General features: G+C 45.8%; 1 protein-coding gene across 1 annotated transcript; it reads right to left on the bottom strand.

Moving 5' to 3' along the window:
• Positions 1-549: 549 nt before the first annotated feature.
• On the bottom strand, positions 550-24,780 carry Tgm6 (transglutaminase 6). The gene is made up of 13 exons (XM_027420880.1): positions 24,693-24,780; positions 16,855-17,028; positions 16,100-16,342; positions 15,281-15,399; positions 13,828-13,956; positions 11,760-11,937; positions 11,189-11,327; positions 9,528-9,631; positions 9,218-9,460; positions 7,550-7,894; positions 2,139-2,293; positions 1,757-1,890; positions 550-703 (listed from the first exon to the last, which is right to left on the bottom strand). The coding sequence occupies exons 1-13, from the start codon at positions 24,778-24,780 to the stop codon at positions 550-552; spliced, it is 2,205 nt and encodes a 734-aa protein (XP_027276681.1).
• Positions 24,781-24,954: the final 174 nt, after the last annotated feature.

Below are 24,954 nucleotides of genomic sequence, written 5' to 3' on the forward strand. Positions count from 1 at the left end.
AGTCAGTGTCTCTGCTGAAGGGAAAATCTCCCTGTTGCTGAAGATCCAATGCTTCTTTAAGAGCACGAGTTTGGGGTACCAGTTGGGTGAGTGGCATGGTTCTCAATTCTGCTTCCACTGTGCTTTATGGCTTCAGGAAGGCTCCTCTATAATGGCAGCATTTTGACCTGGAGAATTCTTGGGCCCAAATGTGGCCAGGACATTTGAAGAAATAAGAGAAAAGCAAGGAGTGGTGAGTTGCCTGAACTGAGCTGGCAGAGCTAACTGTGCTGGCCAGGGCTCTCTGGAGGCTGGGCCATGCCATTCTCCCAGCGGAAAGGTGATGAGAGTTGGAAGATCCTTCAGCTCTTACATCACCCACTTGTCCTGAAGGGGAAGGATTACTGAGTCCAGCACCTCAATGTACCGGGAAGGACCTTGCCTAAACTCATGAAGGAGGGCAAAGACGGAAGCAGGGTTAACCCAGGACTCCTGGCTCTTATATGGGAGAACAAGCAGATGGACAGTTGGACAGATGGACAGAATCCTCCCCAAGTCACTCTTGGCCCCTCACTTGGCTGTAGCCACGTTGATGATCACAAAGCCCTTGACATCCGGGAACTGCGAGCTGACGAGGTCCACCTGCAGCTGCCTTGGGCCACTTTTGGAGGGGGTAATGTTGAATTGGATCAAGGCCCTCTCCTGAGGCTGCAAGCTGGGCACCCTGGAGGCAGGAGCAGGGGAAAGGCAGACAGTCAGTCTCTCTGCTTCAGTCTAGCTTGCCTGGCTTTGCACCTCAGATCCTCCGTGCCAACTGCTTTACTGTTGTCTTCTTTCTCACATTTCTCCCCTCTGGCTAGGTTACTCTCCTCCCCCCCTGGTGCTGGCCCCAGCACACTTTGCATTTCCCTCCTTGGCCTTGGCTGTAGCATCCCTTCCACCTTGCTGCCCTTTCCTTCCTGACACACCAGGAGCAGAGAACCAGATTCTCTTCTTAAGGAGACCTTCCCTTTGCATCAGAGACCTCTGCCTGGGGACCCTCTCTTCCTTCTCTATGTTAGAAAAGCACCTCACGCTACCATTTAGAGACCAACTCAAATGCAAGTGGCATCAAATTTTCTCCCTAACTCCACCCTGTCTTCTCTCAAGGGCTACCTCTGGTCCCCAAGAGCATGGAGATTCATCCCTCATACTAAGGCAACAGCCATCTTAGTGTCCCTGATAACCTCCATGTGGCGCAGAGCACAGATTAATATGACCAAGGACTATATGAGTGGAGAGTAAGTGAATGCCATGAGTAAAAGAGTGGATAATGAGTGAATAAAAGACAACAAATAGGGTTGGAGAATTGCTCAGAGGTTAAGAGCATTGGTCGCTTTTTAGAGGACCTGGGCTTGATTACCAGCATCCACACGGTTGCTGACAACCAAATGTAACTCCAGATCCATGGGATCCCAATGCCTTCTCTAGACTCAGTGGGGACCAGGCACACATGGTACACAGGCATGCATGTAGCACAGCACTCTCATACATAAATAAAAAAATTAAACAAAGACAGCAGTGAATGTTAAGCACGTGGGTAAATGAATGAAAATATGAGCAATATGTGTGAATGATAGATCTGCTAGGCAAGTGAAGTAATGGTTAAATGGATAAATGCTGATGTTGTGGGCAGTAGGTGTGTCCCTGAATTCTAGAGTCTCTCCTGCTACCTTCTCAGTGCCTTCTTCTTGGCCTGGCCGAGTCCATCACTGTCAATCAACAGTCCATCACTTACTCGATACTGAGCTGTCCTTGGAGAAGTCCACTGCCTTCCACCATCAGCGTACAGTCCTTTACGCTCTCCGAGAGGGGGTTGATCACCAACACTTCCACAGCAACTGCCACTCCTACCACTGCTGGGCCAAGCACCTAGAGAGGAAGCACCCACGAGTCACCCAAGATCCCTCATATCCCTGCTTCCTGAAGCCCAGGGTTCTGGCTGGACCAGAGAATGTGGCATTTTTCATACCTATCTCTGCTTCCACATACCCTGTTAGAATGCCACAGTCTTCCCCACCTTTGAGAGGTGAAGCTGGTACCCAAGTCTCAGACCCCAGTTTTGGATATCCTCCACCACCCCAGTCAGAAAGAGTGTGGTAGGTGTGGACAGGAGTCACCTTGATGGTGATGAAGTCCTCCAGAGTAATGTCCTTCTCCACCAGTAGCTTCTCTCCTTTACTGACAAGGCACATGGCAGCCAGCAGGATCTTCTTGTCCTCTGTCAAGTCTTCTTTGTACTGAGAGTAAGATATTGTGACTGGGATCTTCTTCTCTGAAAGTCAGACAGCAAGTACACTGAAGGATCCACATTCAGCTGGGTTCAGATCTAGGTCAGTGAGGGCCAGGATACCAGGCTGACTCCCCAAGAGTGCCCAGACATCTACACAACTCTTCAAAAGTTATTCAAGATGGAAATGTTTGATGCACTATCTGTCCATCCCACCTGGAATTTGTTTACTGTTTATTGAATGCTTATTATATATCAGAACCAAAGAAGAGAGAGATCAAACGATGGCCTTCAACTTCCAAGTTGACAGGGGCAACTTCCTTGTAATGTCTCCAAATATTGCTTGGCCATGAAGGGTTGGCTTTAGTCAGCTCCACCGGCTGTGGGTAGGCTTCACTGCTATTCCTTACCAGTACTCTCATACATGAATTCCCATGGTCCAGATCTCTCTTTCTGTCTCTGTCTCTCTGTCTCTCTGTCTCTCTCTGTCTCTGTCTCTCTGTTTCTGTTTCTGTCTCTGTCTCTGTCTCTGTCTCTGTCTCTGTCTCTCTCTCTCTCTCTCTCTTCCCCCCCCCCAGCCACACACACCTTGCCTAGGCATTCTCTTCATGTATAGCCATGGAAGCCATGGCTAACTCTTGGCTCTATTTGGATTCTTTGACCTCTATAAATCTTATGTGTGTGTACATGCACACATGTGCAATGAGTCCTCTTTTGCTTGCCCCAGGCTCTATAATATTCTACTGTTCTGCCACTTTATTTTCCCTTTATTTCTCACCCCCAAAGCATTTGAGTTTTTACTTAGGGAAGATCCTGAAGTGTTCCCATTAGCTCAGAGCTTTGCACATATAGCGTGCTGCTCCTGCATACCAGGAGACTGATCTATGAGTTAAGATACTATAAGGCCTATTATACTGGTAAATTGTCATGCTTTGTTTAGCTCAAGAGAAGTTGGCTCTAGAAGTGTGGTTGTTCCCTTCCCCATTTCAGACACAAACATGTTTGTCTCAAAGTGTCCTCCAAGGTCTGGGAATGGGCTTCCCTATCCCAATCTGTGACAGGGAGGAGAGAGAACAGCAAAATATCCCGAGAGTAAACTGCTGTGGGGTTGGAGAGATGGCTCAGTGTTTAAGAGCACTGGCTGCTCTGCCAGAGGACCTGAGTTCAATTCCCAGCAACCACATGGTGGCTCACAGATATCTGTAATAAGATCTGGTGCCCTCTTCTGGCCCGCAGGCATACATGGAGGCAGAACACTGTATACATAGTAAATGAATAATAAACATTTAAAAAAAGAAAACATCATGTCCTTGAGAAGAGCTGGAAGGCAAACCATTTCCAACAATCACTACCAATTGTTTATCACACAATCTAAAGGAGCCTGAAGTGGAAAGAGATGCCATAAATTCAGTCATGTGACACTCAGCCATGGAGAGAAAGCTCAATTGGGAACTCCAGCTGCCAGCCTCAACCTCCCTGTTAGTTTCTGTTGGATGCTGTGAGCACCAGAATTAGTGATGGTATCTCTAGCTGTTGCTATTTGTTTGACACCTCATCAGAGGGGAAATTACTCTATCCTGACTCTCTTGACTGGGACTTCGAGCTGGCTGCCTTAAAGGGGCTTTCCCATTCATTTCTAATGGATATTTAAAATGTTTTTTATTTTAAAGTTTTATTTAATGTGTATGGGTGTTTAGCCTGTATGGATATCTGTGCACCACTTGCATGCCTGGTGCTGGTGGAGGACAGATGACATCGGATACCCTGGGACTGGAGCTACAGATTATTATGAGCCACGATGTGGGTGCTGGAAATCAAACCTGGGTCCTCTGGAAGAACAGTCAATGCTCTTAACTGCTGAGCTATCTCTCCAGCTCCTTTGCTGGGATTTTTTGTGTGTCCAATTTGAATAACTCTTTCTTTTGATTATTTAGTAAATTCACTCATTAAAACAGAAACCATGTTACAGTATAGATCATTCCCTGAACCACACAAAACAGATTCTCCCTTGTTCACTGGGCTTCCTTACTTCTCTGCGTTATTAGTAGAATAATCCTTGTTACAATAATAATTAACAATAATAATTTTGGGAACAAACTTTTATTAAAGGATTAAGGTGTGCTGAGAACCTGGAAGCACTTTTTTTTTTGGTTTTTCGAGACAGGGTTTCTCTGTGTAGCTTTGGAGCCTATCCTGGCACTCGCTCTGGAGACCAGGCTGGCCTCGAACTCACAGAGATCCACCTGCCTCTGCCTTCCAAGTGCTGGGATTAAAGGTATACACCATCAACACCCAGCTGGAAGCACTTTTATGGGCAGATATTATAACTATTATCCCCAATTTACAGTAATATAAAAAATAATGAAGGTATGGATAATATATATTCATTAGATGTTAGGCATTATGCCAAATACTTTATATTTATCATTTACTTCCTTCATGATCATCAGCCATGGTTCTCAAAGAGTGGTCCTGGGGCCAGTGTTATCAGAATCAACTGGAACTCACTGGAATGCAAATTCCTGAGTTCCGTCTTGGAGAACCAAGGTGTGCTACCAGCAATATGCTTGGGCAGAGCTTTGGCACCAGTTCAGACGGCTGAGGAAGGTGACCCCTCATAGAGTGCAGACCCCAAACCATGGACTCCATTCTCAGTTAAGAAACACTGGGACTTTCCCCCAGGCAGAGATTCTCCACGGCGCCTCAGTCAGCCGGAAATAAGGAACAACGATTGCATGTCCATTCAACATAGCTTGAGATACACTTCTTTTCAAGCCCACATGAAACCTTCACCAAGAGAGCTCACATCCTGTGCCATAAATAACAATTAATAACTGTAAAAATAGAAATAAGGCAGTGTATGCCCTGAGATGACAGGGACTCTAGCAGAAAACAATAACGAAGAGAGCTGGAAGATCCAAACTGCTTGGCGATTAAAGGGTGTGCTACTTTAAATCAGAAAGGTAAACCTTGCTACTTAACCCAGGCTGGCCTTGAACCCTTGCTCTACCTGCTTAAGTCTCCTGACCACTGGGATTAGATGTTTGTTCACCATGCCTAGCTCAATAATTTTGATGATAATTTAGCTCATATTCTTCTAAAAGAATATGAGTCAAAGGAGAAATGTCAAGATAAAATTTTAAATCTTTTGAACAAAATGAAAATGGGAATACTTTGTAAGGAATGTCAAAAGTAGTATTAGAAGAAAATTTTATCATTACATATATGGCAGATTTAAAATTGCTAACCCAGGTGTCCACAGCAAACTGGAAAAATTAAAGCCAACATATGCCAGAAGAAGAGGAGTAATAAGATCTGGGCCTGGTGGCATGGGTCTGTAATTGTAGCTGCTTGGGAGAACCACAAATTCAAAGCCTGCTGGGCCTACAGGGCAAGTCAGGGCTAGCCTGGGCAAACTGGTGAGACCCTGGAAATATGGAGGGGTAGGGATGGTACTCAGTGTGGAGGAGCCTTCAAAGCATAAAGCCACACTCAATTGACAGTATAACAGCAACCAACCAACCAGACAAAGAAAAGAAGAAAGGACTCATACAGAAGAGCACAATACAAAAGAAAGATAAACGGAATAACGCCAATTAGAATAGAAATCAATGAAAGTTAAAGCGAAAATAAATAAATAAATCAATCAGTATTGAAAATCAACCAAGCCTAAAACTGGTCTTTGAAAAACAATTACCTTGAATTTATTTAAACATTTAAACCAAGCAAAAGGATACCCATGAAGAGCTTATAAAATGAGCTTTAATATACCATAAAGAGTGCACAGCGTGGCAATATTTAATTAGAACTATGCTTTTCAAAAGGCAAACAGGCAGTACACATTTAGAAAGAAAACCTGTCAACAGTCTGGAGGTAGGAGGCAAGATAAGAGGTGATTTCTCTCTTTTGCTTTTGAGTTCTTTAATGAATATGTATTATTTTGAACATGAAAAAAATGCTAAAAGCCAGGAGATGTTAATTTATTCTATTACAAAGTGTTATTTTGTGATTTAGATTTTGTGACAAGAAATGACAAAAAGAACTAAAAAATGTGTGGTACCTCCTTCATGCGGTTTTTTATCTCTGTCTAAGCCCACAAGGTGTAATTGCAAGGAACTGGCCCAAAGGGGTGACATTAATTAAACTTTGTTCAGCTGTATCCTTGGAATTCAGACAGTGTGTGAGGGAGGTGACAGGGACAGACAGATGACACACACAGACACATAGACACAGACACAGAGACACACACACATACATACACACACACACACACACACACACACACACACACACACACACACACACACACATGTATTTAGAGAATTGGGAAAGATACGGAAGACAGAGACAGAAATGGGAGACATACATACGGAGACAGAGAGAATAGCGACACATAGTTAGGGAGACAGAAAGAGGGGCGATGTGTGTGAAGAGTAAGGAGAAAGACAAATTAGGAAAAGGAAGGAAGGAAGAGTAAACAAAAGGGATCTATCTGGGAAACCACATATAACGTGTGATATGTTCAAAGCTCATGAGTAACATACCTGACTAATTAAAAAAAAGCAACAAGGCCAGTTAAAATTATTCAAACATTTTCTAAAGGCCCAGGGCCATGCCATCTTACAGTGAAATGCCAAGAATGGATTTTAGGCCAATGCCTCGTCATGTGATCATCACTGGCACGGATGAGCCATCCACTTTGCAGCCTGGAGACAAATGACTGAGTGCTATGGTACTGGGCACTGGCAGTGTTCTGGGTGTGGAACCCTAGCCCCTCTCTACCGTGTGTCAGGAGTTCCTCTAAGCCCGGCTGCCTGGGTTTGGGTCCTGCCACCACATGTACCATGAATTTGAACTCTGGGTGTAAGTCTACTTTTCTGAAGAATGGAGCCATTGCTGGTATCTAGGGTGTCTGTGGATTTTAGGAGAGTGATCCATAGCATGTCCTGTGTATGGTGATGTGCTCCCAGATGTGCGTGTTAGGTCTGTAAATAATCACGTTGGTTGTGATGACTAGGTGATAAGTCACCTCACCCTCAAGGCCAGTTTGCCACCAGTTGACTGTGGACTTGTACTGCCATTATAGTAAAGTAAACCACACGGTCATGATTTCCTCCTCTAACCTTCAATTTTCTTATCTGTAAAGTGGGGACAAGTGGCAGACACTGACATCAAAGCTTAGGGCTATCCTTCCTGGGGATGGACATCAATCTGGGAATCTCCCTCACTGCTGTTCATCCCCCAGTCAACCTGGAAAAGGAGGTGTATTGACCAGATCCCACTAGGCCACCCTGATCTTACCTTCTTGTGGCCCTAGCTTGACTGTGTGGGATTCACGCAGGATCTCTGCCACTGGCTTTCGGGTATAGAGGATGGTGGCACCACTCAGATTGACTCGGACCCGCTGGGCCCTGGCAGTGAGGCTGGTCAAGCACAGTGCTAGCTTCAGGTCCTGCCCGAGCACTGGTGGCTCCAGCACTTTGAACTTGCCAGTGATGCTGGGTTTGGTGGCCGGTTCCAGGAGGTCATCACGCCAGACACCACGCACGCCCCCGGCCCTGCGAATCCGCCTCCTCCTCCCCCAGGCTTCTATGCTGAGCAGTTTCTTCACAGCTTTGCTGTACACCTGCCTCTCCTTCCGGGACCCTGCAGGGCATCTTTGCATCAGTACAGGCAGCACACTCTCCATCAACCCAGGTCCAGATTCTGTTGCCCTGGGCAAACCCACCATTTGTCACTGCCTTACATTCTTATGGCTCTTGGAGGGCTCAAACTGGAAGCCCGAGAATCATAGGAAGCCCTTTGCCAAATGCCCATGTTCTCTTTGCTCCTTAAATATACTTTACGATAGTTGCTAACACATCAGGTCAGGAAATTTCACATAAAAATGCAGGTTTTCAGCATCTCTGACAACTGGGTGAAAAGAAACTCATTATTGCTGTCATGTAATGGGATGCTGACTTATTCTCAGGCCAAAAAAAAAAAAAAAGCCAAGACTCCACATTCTGAATTCCAGAAAGTCTCTGCAGATGGCAGATCAACTCTGCCCGCCAGCCTACTCTGATACAACAGGAAGAGGACAAAAGGGTGGTGATCCCTAGCAGAGATGGGAACCAAAGCAATGCTGGTGCCTGTGAGGTGTGGATGCTTGAGAGATGAGGTTTGGGGTGTAAACATGGAGCACCTTACCACAAAAGGGAGGTGGCCCCGTGGCAGTCTCATCAGTCTTCTGGAACCTCAGATTATCTGGGCAATACCTGAAGGGCACGCTATGGGGGACACAGCAGCCTGGCAGACACATCCAGCACAGACCCGCCCCCTTTCCTGTAACTGAGAGCATCTCTGCTCTGGTTTGTGCTCAAGAAGCAGCAGGGACAAACTCTGATTCCAGTTTGAAGCAGATCTTACCCACTTGGTAGCATGTCTTAACAGGCATAAATGACTGGCCTTATGGGTCAGATTACTACCCCATCCAGAGACCCACTTCCCTGTGGGAAAAAGAGACTCTTGTTTTTGTACCCCAACAAATGCAGGTTCTTCCATAAACCAGGGAGGGAATAGGGCTGTGGCAGAAGCCTGGGAAGTGACAGATTCCAGTGGCAGCTCCTGTTGTTTTGCACTGTGCCTAGTCCATGTTCCCTACTTGTGCTATTGCTACCACCTGCTACTGTTCCATGATCACTCTCTGTACAATTATTATGCCATTTGCATACCTATACAGTCCTTGGCATATGGCAAACACTTGAGGAAACAACACTATTGTTACTGTGTATGGGAAAGCTAGCCCAGAAGAGGTGTGCAGCAAGCAGAGAAGGCAGATGCCGGCAGCATAGACAATGCTCAAACTGCCTGGAGCGACTGTTGCCATCCTCACATTTGGAGAGGATCTGGCTCCAGATTTTCCATGGGCCTTGTGCAACCCACAGACTATTGTGGGTAGGCTGATAAAGACTACTCCATAGCCCTCACCTTCTGGATACTTGTAAAGGCCCGTGATGTCCACACGAGAGTCACTGCCCACTGCCTTGGTACTGATACACCTGCCAATCTTCTTTGTGTCTGAGTACACGCGCTCCCGCCGCTGGTCCTCATGCCACAGCCAGGTGATGTAGTCTGCATTGACCTCGGCAAAGACGAAGGGACCATCGTGGGCTAGATGTACATCACCTTCACGGATGGCGGTGACTGAGGCAGGGCCGCACTGGAACATGCCTGGGCAGGAGAAGTAGCATGAACAGTGTGCTGCCAAGGGGGTCTGGGTCCACCCAACGATCCCTACCTTCACTCTCTTCTTGGGGTGTGGCATCCAAAACCTGCCAGCCATTATAGGATGGGCCCAGGTCCTGTCGTGCAAACCAGCTTTCATTCCAGACATGGAAATTCCTGCCAGAGACACACGGGCAAGGCAGCTGTGTCCATACAGAGGCCCAGAGAAGGGATGGCGCTCCTGCAGACCAGCCATTGCTGGGGCTACATCTCATGAACCACTCATTGATCTACTCTAGTGGACACATACTCACATTGTGTATGCATGATTGTATGTGCACACACCAACAACCTGCTTTCAGGATACCAGAAATACAACTGTAGGTAAGATCAAAGATCTTGCTCTCACGCAGCTCATGTTGTCTGGCTAATGCAGACCAGGCTGGTCTATAATTCCTTACAGAGTCCAGGCTGATCTCAGACTCCAGACCTTCCTTCCCGAGCCCCTTGAGTGCTAGAATGACGACAAGCATGTGCTGCATGCCATCAAAAAATCAGGACATCGTAGTAGCAATTGGTACACGTGTGTTTCTGTGTGTGTGTGTGTGTGTGTGTGTGTGTGAGTGTATGTTTATGTGTACATGTGTGTATAGCATGTGTGTATATGTAAGTATGTGTGTGCATGTGTGCATAAGCATGTTTATATGTGTGCATTTTTCATGTTTGCATGTGTGTGTGCTTCTATATTTGTGTGTCTGCATGCTTGCATATTTGTCTGTTTATGCCTTTGTGTGTAGGAGGGCTTTTATGTTTGTGTGTGCTTGTATGTTCTCGTGTCTGCATGCTTGCATGTTTGTGGGTATTTTTGACCTTGTATTTATGTGTGCTTATATGTTGGTGTATATTTGTATATCTGTGTGCTTGCATGCTTTTTTTTGTATTTATACATCTTCCTACTTGTATTTTGGTGTATGTTTTGTTTCTGTGTGCTTACATGTATATATGTATGTATATGTGTGCCTGTGTGTATTTATGTGCATGTGTGTCTCTGTTTACAAATGTGTGTATGTGCATATGTGTGTATATCCTTGTGTACATATGTGTGTGTGTGTGTTTATTTTAATGAAGATGACAGAAAGGAAGACAGGGAGCCTCAAACACTATAATAAATACTGTGCAGAAATTGAGGGGCTTGTACCAGAGACTGGATGGTGGAAACCTACTCTAGGTAAATGACATCTAAGATGAGGCCTATATTCAAATGAACTAGCTAGAGAAAGACTGAAGGGGACAGTATTCTGGGTGGAAGGAATAGTATATACAAAGACAGGAAATTGTGCTCAAGAACCAGGAAAAGTGTAAGGAGGATAGGTAGGGTGTAGGCTGTGCAGACATTGTGTAGGCCCTGGTGAGGAGGTCTTGACTATTTTCAACTTCCTGTGTTCACAGTGCGAATATGAGGTTAGGAACGGGGTGTTACTTGCACAAGGCGGCACTGGAGACAAGCAGCAGAGGGAGACCGGATTCCTGCTTTACTGGGCTGGTGTTAAGGGGCAGTAAACTCCTCTGGGGAGATTACCCTCATTGAAAAATACATTGATAAACATCTGGGGGCTAGAGGAAGGTGACAACATCAAGGAAGAAAAGTTTGTAGAAGGAGAGGAGAGAAGGATCCAGTATGTAGGACTGGACTGGGCAGCATCTGACCCTGATTCTCAGAGGCCCGGAACCTACCACATGCTGTCTTCTGTCAGGTCCTCCAGGGTTCGTCCATAAGAGTCCACATATTTGTCCACACTCAGATTGCCATCGGTGTCATGGGCTGAGTTGAAGTTGGACACCACCCTGGTTGCAATCCCCAGGCACCTGAGGACTGTGGAGCAGAGGGTCAGAGGGAGGTGCCCTGCTCACCACAGGCTGCTCCGCCTCTCCTGCCTCGGTTCCTCCACTGTGTCCTCTGTCAGAACCACCAAGTCCTCTGGAGTCTCTCAGGGGACTTTTCTGGAGATGCTATGTCACCCTCTGGGTAGGCAGGATCTGGATCCACACAGCAATGCCCTGTACTTTCTGAGGGGATCCGAGGACCACAGGGCTGACCCATGACATCCAACGAGATAGATGCAGAGGGAGGATTTGTGCCAAATAAAAGGCCAAATGCCAAGGAAATGAACTGTTTGTTTTCTCTCTTTAACCAGATTTCCATTTCCTCTTCATTAATGAAAACTGATAGAGGCATACGCAAATCTCTGTAAACACATGCAAAGCCAGGGGTGAACGTGCTGATGAGAAGCTTTCTTCTTCATACCTGTGCACATGACTCCAGCAAAGACCCAGCACTGGCCATATTTGACTGGTTTGTATCTGCTCTTGAACCACTTCTGCAGGATGGCCACGCTGCCACGCCAGTTCAGTGGGCTGGTGCCACCGCCGTATTTGCCCTGCCACTGACCTTGTACCACACCCCGGTCATTGTTGCTGTTCACCTGAGCAGAGAAGGTGTGAGTCAGTCATTGAGCAGGCATCGCACTTTCATTGTAAAATCATTTTCCAAACTTTGGAATCCCAAGTCAGTGGGGTCACACTTTGCATTTAAGTTGCCTGAAAATTACGGCACTCAGCTTTCTTAAAATGCCGTGTGTGTGTGTGTGTGTGTGTGTGTGTGTGTGTGTGTGTGTGTGTGTGTGTGTGTGTGTGTCTAAAATGTAGAGTATATGTTTAACATGCAAGAGACCTGGGATTTGATCTCAAACACTTCCTCAAATGCAAAACTTAAAAAAAGGCCCAATTTTACACTACTTATAATTTTTCAATTATCTTCAATTTGGATAGTCTGTTGTCAAAAATCATCTATGATTTAAACAGCTGTATGTTAGTTCAATTTGGGGCTGTCAGTGGTACTGTATCATAGCGGCAGTCTGGTGCCTGTTAAACATTACAATGTGTCAGGAACTGTCCCAAGGATTTTAGGACTAGAGGGTTAACTTGTTTTAAGTCTGCAGTGTATATTCCCCCTGTCCTCCCCCCACCCCTACCAGAAGAAAAGTGAAGTTCTGAGGGATTAGGGGACCTGCCAAACTCGATTAGTGAAAGGGTAATCCATGAGTTCAGGACTTGGACTTGCAGCCTGCAGTGGCTGTCACTGGGCTGCCGTGGCCCAGGTCTGGGTCCTTCACTGGTGTTGACTCTCTGACCTCCACCATTGCTCTGAGGTCTTGGGGGAAATGAGGACATCTGAGAAATACAGATTTACTTTTAGAATCTCATGACCTTGACACCCACATGGGGCTGAGGCTACTATTAATAATAGACTCTCCCAGGGGACCAGGAAAGATGTTGTGAGATTGTGTCTCCTAGAAATGTCAGGGAAGCCACAGCCATGATTCCTCAACACAGTATGGTGACCTAAAGAGGACCTGAACTAGGACAACACCCATAGACATGCTAATGTGAAAGGTCCTACACACAGACAAAGAACGACAGACAAAGAACCAGGGAATGATGAGGCTGGGAGAAATGGTCTTCCCTGGGGATGAGCTCCCTAATCTGTTAGACAGTACTAAGTGGTCAGTTCTAAAATCATATATACACAAGTAACACTAAGCAGACTAAGCAGGTTGTATTTATATATTTAAAAGTTATGTATTTTAGCACTATACACATACACACACACACACACACAGAGAGAGAGAAAGAGAGAGAGAGAGAGACAGAGAGAGAGAGAGAATAGCAATGGTAGAAAAAAGAGGCCATGCCTTTGAGAGAGAGCAAGAGGAGTGGTACATTGGAGGGATTGGAGGGCAGAAAGAAAATGGTATAATGTTATATTTGTATTTTAATTAAAGAAACAAAAGTGGTAGACTCTCTTCGGGCCCTTTGCAGCATGTGGTCTCCAGTTTGTGATCAGCTAAACTAGCACCCTAACTTTCATTGTGTTATCACCTCCCTAGAGAAGTCAGACCTGGGTCCTATCCCTTTGCCTGAAATGTCCTGGGATGGCTTTGACCACAGAAGTGAGATCTCTGGCCAGTCCCAGTTTCTAGTCCCCACCAGCCTGGAGGCCTGAGTTAGAAAGTCCAGCAGGCCTGGCATGGGCAGGAAACAAGGATCTACCAAACTACCAGAACTAAAGGCTTGAGATACACGATTCTACCCACCTGGGGCATCCATAGCCACTTAGGAGCCCCCAGCAGTGTTCTGCCAAATTCTTGACCTATAGAATTGAATGTAACACAGGGTTTGATCACATAGACTTTGGGTGTGCAGCAATACGGAAAGCAAGAGGTAACTTTGTGAGATTCTTAGGGTTCAGTGCTGGGACTAGTTTGGGGTATCCTTGAAGGAAGGCTATGTGAGGATGGCAGTGGCCTCCTTACCATAGCACTGATGATCCTAGTGACATAGACTGGATCGTGGCGGTGGGACACATCGGTGGCTGGGTCATCCTGGTGACGAGGGCTTCGGTCCAGGATGGAGAGGCAGATGTTCAGGATGTCCTCTTCAAACTGCTCCCAGAGAAGCTGTACTCAGAGGCCAAAGTCTTTCCACATTCTAGGCCCTCCCACAGCCCCACCTGATCTTTTGTGTTTGTATCAGTTTGCACCAACGGCCCCTGGGGATATTAAAAATCCTTCTTCAAAGGGTCATCTTGGAACCAGAAGTTTAACCTTTGCATGATTCTCCGTTATGGTCCTTGAGCCACCTACCCACCTTACTGACACACTGCGTTGCTCTGCATGTCTCATGTGCTTTTGGGTCAGCTGATAACATTTAGCAATGCTGGGCTCCCGTGGTAGGAAGAGGTTGTGGCTAAGGGTGGTAACTCTTTAGATGGACCCTAAACTTCCAGTGTATCATCACCGACTAGTCCTTGAGCCCTTAGTGATTTTGACCCTCAAGCCTGTCCTTAGCAGTCAAGTCCCATGTGGCACCTGGAGCCTACACAGGCAGAGTCCTTTAGTAGACTCTACACTTCTTTGATTTCTACTCCTGGTTGCTTGAGATGCTCCCTGTCCTGCCCATCTAGTCTTGCCCAACTCTGAGGACCCAAATCTACTATCTAACATCCCATATGAGCCGCCTTTGCTCTACTCCATACACCCCCATTTTTCTTCACCTATTGTGACTGGTCTTGCAGCTCCAATCAGCCCTGTGTGTGTAGGTTCTGTGTCATTGTGTCTGACTTGGATTTATGTATGGCTTTTTCCTTGTCATTCCTTGAACAATCCAGCATAGCTGTTTAGCATTTCCACTGTGTTGGCATTAGGAGTGACTTAGAGAGAAATGAACACGAGCAGGTCCCACACGAATCTGTCTCTTAGAGAAGGGACTTGAATGTCTGTAGGTCTTGGTGTCTGCAATGGGTACTGGAACCAGTCATCTACAGACGTGGACAGGCTCTCAAAGCAGAGTCCCAGACCAACAGTGTCAGCAAGACTTGGGAACTTGTTTAAAATGCATATTCCTAGGCCTGGCCCTACAGCTGCTTAAGTCAGACTGAGGGAGGAACCTGGCCACCTGTGATTTTAGGAGATCTCCTATGACTCTGATGTATGCTCTTGCTTGATGATCATTGATTGAAGCTACTTATATTTCCACACAGAACTGACTTCTAATTCTAGACTGTATCCAAAGTAGCTCCCCTTTCCCAAGGGTCCAGGACAGGCCTTGTCACAGGGGGTAGTATTTGAGTGAATGAATGAATGGATTTGCCTGCCTTAAGAGTCAGCCTAGCTTGTCCCTCCTGGGAAGAGCTGGGTAGACAGCTCTCCCTGGCTGCCTTTACCACTCCAGCCCTGGTCCACCCCCTCTGGTTGTGCCCCTGAAGACCTGCCCGTAGTTCCAGCCCTGGGCTCGGATGTGCTTCTCCACGCCTCTGAAAATGATGCCACTGTCGTTAAGCACGTACTCCTGCCTCTCCTCCTCTGAGTCCAGAAACACGTCGTCCTCTGAAAAGCAATCAGCAGGTCCCATGTGGGCTGGGGCTTTGTCCTACTGGCCTGGGAAGGGCTTAGCAATATGACAGAGCCTGGAGGCTGACATGGTCAGGACCGGGAAAGTGACTTACTGACTCCATGTCCCTCTCTGCTAAGGCATCTTGTCTGGGTGGCTTTTCCCCCAAGCAGGGTGTAACCCTTTGAACCCCGATATGCTAGATGTCCCTCCTTGATGTCAATAGCAGCCTTATATTTTCTAAACATTAATAAGGTCCTGATAGTAGCTACACCCCATGGAGGGCTTGTCATGTGACTGCATGTTGCCGCACTAGCCAGATGAATTCCTATTACATCTACAAGAGTTAGGCACTGCTATCATCCCCCCCTCACAGGTGTGGAAATGGCCTCACTGGGGGATGCGGCTTAGAACAGTCTGACCCTCCTCCACATGCTTGCTCTCTGACCCATTCTTGAGCCTCTTCTACTTTTCTACTCGGGCCACTCACGTCAGAAGCCTCTATCTTCCTGCTCCTTTCTCACAGGTTCTATGGTCATCTCTGATATTGTGGGGCCTCTACCTGGTCTGGGCTCTTGGATTTTGTCTTCCTATCCCTTATCTTGCTTCTAAGGCTTCCCCGGACCCCCTTCAGAGAGACCTGCCTCTGAGGACAGCTTCCAGGGGACCCTCGGTCTCAGTTATGGGAGTTCCTACCTGGGCACCAGGGATTGAACAGGAGAATAAACTGGCCCAGCTTGCGATCACTGTGTTTCCGGCGGGAAGAGGCCCTGGCACTCAGCAGGTATCGGCCAATGACTGCATTGGAAGGGCTCGCAAGGCTGACGGTGATGGTATTCTCTGTCTGTTCCTCTTTTGCAGCTGTCCAGGTGTCACCTATTTCTAGCTCTGCTGTCTGGAAGATGGCTTTGGTGTGGAGAGCCTCAGATGCATGGGGCCCTGGAAGGGAGGAGAAGGGGACCAAGAGAGTCTGCCTCCTAAAAATGTTGCTTTGGAGAAGCAGAAGCCCAGATGCTATACCCCAGATGCCAGAAGGCTGAGAAGGGAAGGACTGGGAAAGCTCAGGGAGCCTAGGGCCAGAGTGAACACCTTTCAGCTGCCCTGGCTCTCAACCATCCATTGGGCAAAGGAGAAAGTGACAGCTAGCCTCTTATCTGGCTGGAAAAAGAAAGAGTAATTTGGGTTCTAAAACTGCATGAGTATTTTCTATGCCCATCAAGAGCCCTGGATTCCTTTATATACCAAAGGCTCCAGAAAGGGACCTCACCCAGCTGGCTGCTGTGTGCTGGTGGTGTTTTCCACCTTTCCCTTGGAAACTGGATTGAAAATTCAACCCACTTCCCAGGGACTCGCTTCCCTCCAAAGTCTGGCTGCTAACTGAAGAATCTCAAATTACTGGTCATAAAATAAGTAGTCTGTGGACCACTGGGGACTCTGGCAAGGCCAGTTACCTGTCTCCACAGTGAAGATGAGGGCCTCCTCGCTGTCCAGGACTCCACTCAGATCCAGGGTGAGACTGAATAACTGGCCCCTTCGAATCACCAGCTCAGGGCCAGGGTAATCTTGGGTATGGTGAGCAGCAGCATTTTTGGACTGCTGCCAGTCCACCTTGGTGACTCTGACTCCTGAGCAGGGAGAGGAGAGAAGGGAAATCAAGCTTGTGAGGCAACTTCATCTGTCCCCGGTTCTGTCTTCCATCTGCTTTGTCAATTCATGACATACTGTTGGTTCTTGTTACCAATGTTACTTAAATTCTGGAAATCTCTTAGGCCTTGAATCCCACCAGAGACAGGTGGATCTCTGTGAGTTTGAACCAGCATGGTCTACACACATAATGTGCTCCAGGCCAGCCAGAACTACACAGTGAGACTCTGTCTCAAAAAACCAAATCAAAAACAAAAACCAACAAACAAAAGAACTCACACAAACAAATGCAAAAATAGGAAAGTTGAAACTAGAATGCAGTTTCTTTTCCAGATTCACCCGCAAGCATGGATGTACTACTTCAACTTTTTTTTTTTTTTGCTATTGTTTAGAGGTCTGTGAATAGCTAAGAAAGTACCAAGAAAATTAATTTTAGAGTTATGAATAAATTTCAGCAAGTAGGCTTATCCATATCTACAGAGGATTGGTGACATAGTCTTTTCATGTCTGGGTGTCTGAGTGTCAAGACAGATTGGTGAACAAGAGAGACATGGTGTAGTCTTCAGTGAGGGCATGGGATGCTCAATGCTCATGGGCAAGGCCTCTGAGTCTACTGCAATGACCAAACCATCTGTTGGACAAACCATTTTCTACTTGAACTATCTATATCTTAGTTTCCTTCTCTATAGAATGGGAATAATGATGCCATTGGAGTGGTTGTGAAGACAACTTCTTGTCATTTAGATCACTCAAAACATGATAAAGAAATAGATATTCATCTTTATGTTCCAAATGAGCAGGCGCACCACCTGAGTGGTTGAGTCCACATGACTAATTACTGTTTAGACACACACTGTCAGGAGCACAAGAGCCGAAAGGACAACGACAGAGGGGCCTGATGAAGTCTAAAGAGTGACAAACAAGGTTTCGTTGGGAAGGTGGCATTGAGGCTAAGTCTTCAATTAGTGGGGCCTCTCTAGGAGAGAGAAGTATGTTGACTCTGACCTCAATCCCAGAATCCTAATCCGTTGTCTACTTGAGTTCCATTTGTTTAGGTATTCTGTGTCAAATTGAGTACTGGGGACCCAACGTCTACAGTCCAGTGCTCCTGACATTTAAGGAAAAGCTACTATGAGGGTAGATTGTTACCAGCAACAGAACACCGAAACTTGGAGGGAGACGACGGCTGGGCTGTGGTACTTGAATATCCATGGACGCTGTTGTACTAGAACATTGATTCTTGTATTCCTCCCTCTGCTTCCTGTCCACCACAAGGTAAACAGTTCTCTTCTGTCACACATTCTTGTCAGCAAGATGTAATTCCCTATCACCAAGATGTTATGTTCAGGCACGTATAGGGCCAAACCGAACCCTCTGAACATGAACCAAAAATAAAACCTCCCTTTTTTATGTCAGTCATTTAGTTACTTATACACACATTGTTGGAGCTTCCCAAAATGTTCTATCATGAATAGTAGCATTTCTTGAGTTGAGTTTGGTCTACACCACATCCCACAGGAGTAAGTCTGCGTTTGTAACTGGTAACTCCATGGCACTTTACATGTTACCTCACCAGAATGCCATTAATTCTGATAAAGTTGTGATAAGCATTCATATATTTAACTGTGATGAACTAAAATCTTCTGTGGAATAATCCTTCTGTACCCTGTGAAGATGCGTTGCTCTCTTTGTTAATAAAAAGCTGATTGGCCATTGGCTAGGCAGGATTTTCAGGGAGAGAGCATTCTGGGAAGACAGAGGGCAGAGTCTCAGAAGTCGAAGTTGTGAGGAGATGCCATGAGATGCAGAGTGAGCAGGATGAGAGAAGTACATACATGAGATAAATGAGCCCCAGGAAGCACATAGATGAATAGAAATTGGCTAATTTAAGTTATAAGATCTAGCTAAAAATGAGACCAAGCTATTGGCTAAGCCTTTGTAATTAATAGCAAGTGTCTATGTGGTTATTTGGGGAGTGACTGGTGGGACAGAGCTGATCAACAGTCTAGACAGAAAAGTTTGCCTGCAAAAATCAATTTCTTATTTACCTTTTGTAGTAAGGTTAGAATATAATAATTGTGAGATGATAACTGGAGCCAGTAATATAAATCAAATTAGTTTCAAGAAATTAGTGACAAGTAGGCTGATGTATTGGCAATTTGCTGTTATTTGACCAATTTGCTTGTCTCAGGGTTTAAGCTGAGGGAAACTGGAATTGCTATTTCACACTGTGTGCCAGTTATGTTTTTGTCAGCTTGACACAATCTGGGACAATAGAACCTCAATTGAAGAATTGCCTTCATCAGATTGGTCAATGGGCATTTTCTTGATTGTTAATTGATACAGGAGGGCTCATCCCACTATGGGTAGTACCACCTTAGGCAGGTGGGTCTGGGTTGTATATGAAAGGCAGCTAAGCAAGCGGGGCGGGGGGAGCAAGCCAGCAAGCAGCATTTCTCTGTGATCTCTTCCTCAGTTCCTGCCTCTATATTCTTGCCTTGAGCTCCTGCTCTGGTTTCCCTTAAGGATGGCCTATGACCTGGAAGTGTAAGCTAAACAAACCATTTCCTCCTTAAGTTGGTTTGGGTCAGTGTTTTTATCACAGCAGCAGGAAGCAAATTAGGACATGTTTCTGTGACTGAGGAGCTGGTTCACTGCTCATTTGGCCAATGCACATCTGAGATCCTCATGGGCTCAATCACCCATCATCTGGGCTGTGCTTGTCTGAGCCTCTTTGGGGCTAGAGGACCACATGGTTGGAGAAGTGGATCCAAGTTGAGAACTTCACTTCTCCACATGGGACCCTTTCTGTGCCCAAGTATCCCATGACTAGGGACACCTGGTTTCCCTCTAGGACAGTGATCTAAGAGAGAAAGGAGGAAGCAGCAAGAACTTTAGTGTTGTGACCTAACAAGCCATCACCACAACATTCTATTGGTCATGGCAGTTGTGAAGGTCTGCCCAGATTCAAAGAGAGGAGAAACTGTGTCGCTCATATTTTTGAAAAGAACATAGAAGGTAAGGAATGTAATGATAAGATGTGAAATTGAAATAATATTGTTATGTGGTTAGATATAAAATGTTATCTCCTCCCCAGAATGTTCTGGGGGCTTTGTCCCTAGCTGGTGGTGCTATTGTGGAAGGTCCTAGACCCTTAGGAGGTGGGTTTTAGGTAGAGGTCAAAGGTCACTCACTGGGTTGGGTGTGAGCCCTTGGGAGAGTCTTGTCCTTCTTGTGTCTGGTTCCTATCTTCATGAGGTAAAAGCCTCCTCTACCACATGCTCAGGCACCATGATTTCATGCCCAAATGTATGTAGCTAAGTGATCAAGGCCTAAAACTGCTAAATCTGTCATTCAAAATGAATCTTCCTTTAAGTTATTCTCTCAGGCATCTTGTCATAGCAACAAGAAACGTACCCATACAAATATCCTTAAATAGTTATTTCCTTCCCAAGGGAACCTGGGATCCCATTTCTATGTTGTTTGGTGTATACAGCAGGCATACACTAATTGTGGGCAGAGACACTGAATAGGTTTTATTTAGTAAGACTTCCCATGAAACAAATGGTTTTCTAAGTATTTTATAAATGTTGTCTTCTTTAATCTTCATTAGCCATTTGAGGGATGTTTATCTCAACTTTACAAATGGAAGCAGGAAGAGTCACAGAACTTCATAAGCAGTAGAGCTTGGATTCTGGCACTTGAGTCTACTTGGATAGAGCCCTTATACTCTGCCACCTTTACTTTTGATCCCACAAGCATCACGGACTTAGAAGTTCAAGATTCTAAAATGCAAAAGGAGCCTGAATCATGGAGATTCTAACAGTGGTCATGATCTGAAGAAGTTAGGTGTGGTGATTTGAGTGAGAACTGTCCCCCAGAGTCTCATTTAAACCCTTGGCTGCCAGTTGGTGGCACTGTTTATGAAGCACTAGGTAGCACAGTCTTGCTGGAGAAGACTGTGTATGTCATTGGGGACAGGCTTTGAGATTAAAAGCCTTGATCCATGCTTACGTTTGAAGATGTGAGCTCTCAGCTTGCTGCTCTGCTGTCATGCCTGCTGCTTGCTGCCCTCCTTCCCTGACGTGGTGGACTCCTATCCCTTTGGAACCATAAGTCAAATAAACTCTTTCATCTGTAAGTTGCTTTTGGTAATGGTGGTTTTATTTTTTTTTGTCACAGGCACAGAAAAGTAACTAATACAGAATAATTAATGCATAAATTGGTACGAGAGAGTGGGCTACTGCTGTGAGGAACCTGATCATGCTGTTGTTTGGAAGAATGTGGAAGGCTCTGGAACTTTAGGCTAGAAAAGCCACTGGATGTGGTACGCAGAGCCTCCACTGTTCTATTAGGAATCCTGAAGGCAGCAGTTCTGAAAGTAATACGGACTGTAGAGGCTTAGCTAAGAGGTTTCAGAGGAAAGCGAAGATTTGAACAGTAACTGGGCTAGAGGACATTCAGGTGGTATTTTGGCAATGAATCTGGTTGCCTTCTGTTTGTATCCTGAGAGCTTGTCTGAAGCTTAAGTTAAAAACAAAGGACTGATTCCACTGGTGGAGGAAATTTCAAGACCACATGATGTTGGATTTGTGGTATGGTAATTAATTATTGATAACCCTTATGCAAGTCTACAATGAAAAAGAGCAAGTGGGTCAAAATGAAATCCAAAATGCAGTTTGGAGAGAAAAAGGGCACTGGGATGCTTAATGTTACAGCCAAGGCATGTGCTAGAAGAGAGGCCGTGACTGTTGAGGAGAGCAGCACAGTTAAGGAGAGGTCAGCTCTGCCCTGGAGTAAAGGGAAGGGTGCCCTCAGGGAAAGACCCCACCCAGCTAAGCTTCCAGCTTGTGAAGGAACATAAGAAGTTCTCTTTTCCCAGAAAGGAACTGGACAAAAAACGGTGCTGATGTGATTAAAGGGGACCATACTGGAGCCAGACATGGCGGTGTTGTCCACATGGTTCTGGCTTTAAGGGCATAAAGGATGGAAGAGTAGAGGGGTTGTGGATTATTCCTCTGTAGCTTCAGAGAGATGCTGAGGTCAGAGAGCATGTGGCAGGGGAGTCCCTGCATGAGGGAAAGAGGCCCCCAGAGGCCACTGTATGGAATTGTGAAAGTGAAGCCTGGATGCATTGGAGATGAAAGATGTTGGAGATGTCAGAGCAATGGGATGTCTGTCTGTAAGAGCTGCATACCGGGAGTGGAACAGCCCAGGAGGGAGATGTGTGTTCCTAGTAGAAAAACTGGAAGAGTGGAGCCATCTAAGCCCTTTGATGATGGCCACAGAGCTACTGGACTTGATGTTTTCCTAACTGGGTTCTGGTCTTGCTTTGGTCCAGTATTTCTTCACTATGTTCCCATTCTTCCCTATTGGAACGGTAATTATATTCTATGCTGTTATATGTTGAAAGTATGTAATTTGCTTTTTTATTTTACAGGAGGTTGCAATTAAAAGATTGCCTGAGCCTCCAAAGCGACTTTGGACCTTTAAATAGTGTTGAGACTGGGAGAAACTATGGGGACTTTTGAAGTTAGATCAAACACATTTTGTGTTGTGATATGGCCACAAACCTGTGGGGACCAAGGAGGGGAGTGTGGGAGTGGAGTCCTCTATAGACTTTTGAACACTTGGTCCCAAGCTGGTGGCACTGTTGAGGAGGTTCAGGAGGTGTGGCCTTGTTTGCATAAGTATGTCACTGGGGATGGGCCTTAATATTAGAAGCCTCGCACGGCTTTCAGGGTTCTCTCTTCTTTGTGCTTGGGTTTGAGAAAATGAGCTCTTAGCTTCCTGCTCTGGCTGCCCTGCCTCCTGCTTGCTGCCTTGCTTCTTAACTATGATGGGCTCTTATCCCTCTGGAGCAGTCAGTCAAATAAACTCTTCCTTGTATAAATTACTTTTGGTCACGGTATTTTATAATAGCAGCAGAGAAGTAATCAGTACAGTAGATAAAAATGACTACCTTGTTAAAGAATCTACTATTTTTAATTTTAATTTTTAGCCCAAGGACCATTTTATTAGAATTTGAAAACAAACAAACAAACAAAACAACAGGGCAGGTAGGCTGTAAATCTCAGCAGTGCTGGGAGGATAGAGATGGAGAGGAAGCCACACCTCCTCAGTTAGGGTCCTAGGGAACAGGCACATTTGGCAATGGATATTGAAAACCACTGTAGAAAGGGGCATGGTTCTCCAGAGAAACAGTGAGAAGGTCCAAAGGAGACTCCAATACCCCAAATTCCAAAAAGTTGTTCAAATATCCAGAAATGAACTCAGCCTGGACTATAGGAGGATTTCTGGCAGGTAGATGAAAGCCAACATTCCTCGGGAACGTGTGAAGCTGGTTCCTCTCTACCTAAAGGAGACATTTCACTGGCAGAAGGGACAAATGACTGTCTGTGAGGCTATTAGTATATCAGAGTGCATGCTGGCCTCCAGGCTCACAAGTACCTGCTATACATTTCTAAGTCCCCATTAGTGTCTTCCCCCTTTTCCCCTCCCCCCAAACTCCCTCCAGCTCCAGCTGGGGACTTCCCTCCCCACAGCTACTCATTCTCCTTATAACCCTGCTATTTCTCAATGTCTGGCCACACCCCCTCTCTTTGTTTTCCCCCTTCTCTTTCTCATCCCACGCTCTCCTGCTCTCCTGCCTATCTGTGATAAGGATGCAGATGCCTCAGAAGCTTGTGTGACAGGAGCTTGTGTGATCTGTGACAATGAAATAGGAAACCAGCACAGATTCCCATGACCCAAACAAGGCCCAAGCCCCCTCATCGGATCTCACTCCCTTTATATCCACCCTGGATATAAAGATGACCCTCCATCTTCAAGGGCTGCGATAATTACCTCTCAATAACCTTATCTCCCACTCCTGTGGGATGAGTCAGAACCACCATTATCATTAAGCTTGAATCTCAGAAACCATCTCTGTCATGGCTTCCCAGACCAGGGTCAAGTTTCCTCAGCTGACCTTCTACCTATCTACCTCCTTCCTCCCTCCCTCCCTCCCCTCTTCCTTCCTTCCTTCCTTCCTCCCTTCCTTATTCCCTTTCCTTTTTCCCTTTCTCTCTGACAGTGTTTTGTCACATCAAGAATTCCTTCAAATTCACCATGTTGCCAAGAACAATCTTGAATTTATTTTTAAAAAACTTATAGTTCATATTTAATTTTTTGAGATTATAATGTAATTACATCATTTCTCTCAATATCCTCCCTCCAAGTCCATATACCCCTTGCTCTTTCAAATTCATGGCCTCTTTGTCTTTAATTATTTTACACACACACACACACACACACACACACACACACACACACACACACACACTCCTGAATACATAAATATATAACCTGCTTAGTCTGTATAACATTATTTGTAGGTAAACTTTGAACTTGATCCTTCCTTCTGCATCCTAAGTGCGCCAGCAAAGGTATCTGTCACCAAACACGGCTCCCTCAGCTGAATTTCTTTATGCATGTTTGTGTGCATACACGATGTGTGTGTGGGCATACATGTGCATGCATAATGTGTGTATGTGTGTGTGCATGGCACACATGTAGAGAACAGAGGGCAACTTTTCGAGTTGGCTCTCCTGGCGTCTTTACATGGGCTCTGGGAATTGAACTTCCAGGCTTGCACAGTAAGTACCTTTATTGCCTGTACCCACTGAGCCATCAATCTGGTCTTCTGCCAAATTCTTGCAGCTCTTGAAGCGGCAGCTTACCTGCCTAGACATGTCAGCAAGCTCTTCCTCTTGCTAAGCTAATATCTTTATTCTTTCAACTTCTCCCCATGTCCCCTCCGATACTGCTCTTCCTTTTATGCCTTGGTGGTTCTGTAGGGATATGAACCTAGAAATTGTGACCTGCCATCTCATGTCCCAGCTTATACTTTTTCACAGTCCAGTAGA

The sequence above is a fragment of the Cricetulus griseus genome, chromosome 6, assembly GCF_003668045.3.
Source record: "Cricetulus griseus strain 17A/GY chromosome 6, alternate assembly CriGri-PICRH-1.0, whole genome shotgun sequence".
NCBI lineage: Eukaryota > Metazoa > Chordata > Mammalia > Rodentia > Cricetidae > Cricetulus > Cricetulus griseus.

Excerpts from the sequence above, each read along its gene's own strand:
- Tgm6 (XM_027420880.1), bottom strand. The coding sequence starts at position 24,780 with ATGTCTAGGCAGGTAAGCTGCCGCTTCAAGAGCTGCAAGAATTTGGCA. Across the intron at positions 11,328-11,759 it reads TGCTGGAGTCATGTGCACAG|TCCTCAGGTGCCTGGGGATT; the intron begins GTATGAAGAAGA and ends TCTGCTCCACAG. Across the intron at positions 9,632-11,188 it reads CTGACAGAAGACAGCATGTG|GAATTTCCATGTCTGGAATG; the intron begins GTAGGTTCCGGG and ends TGTCTCTGGCAG.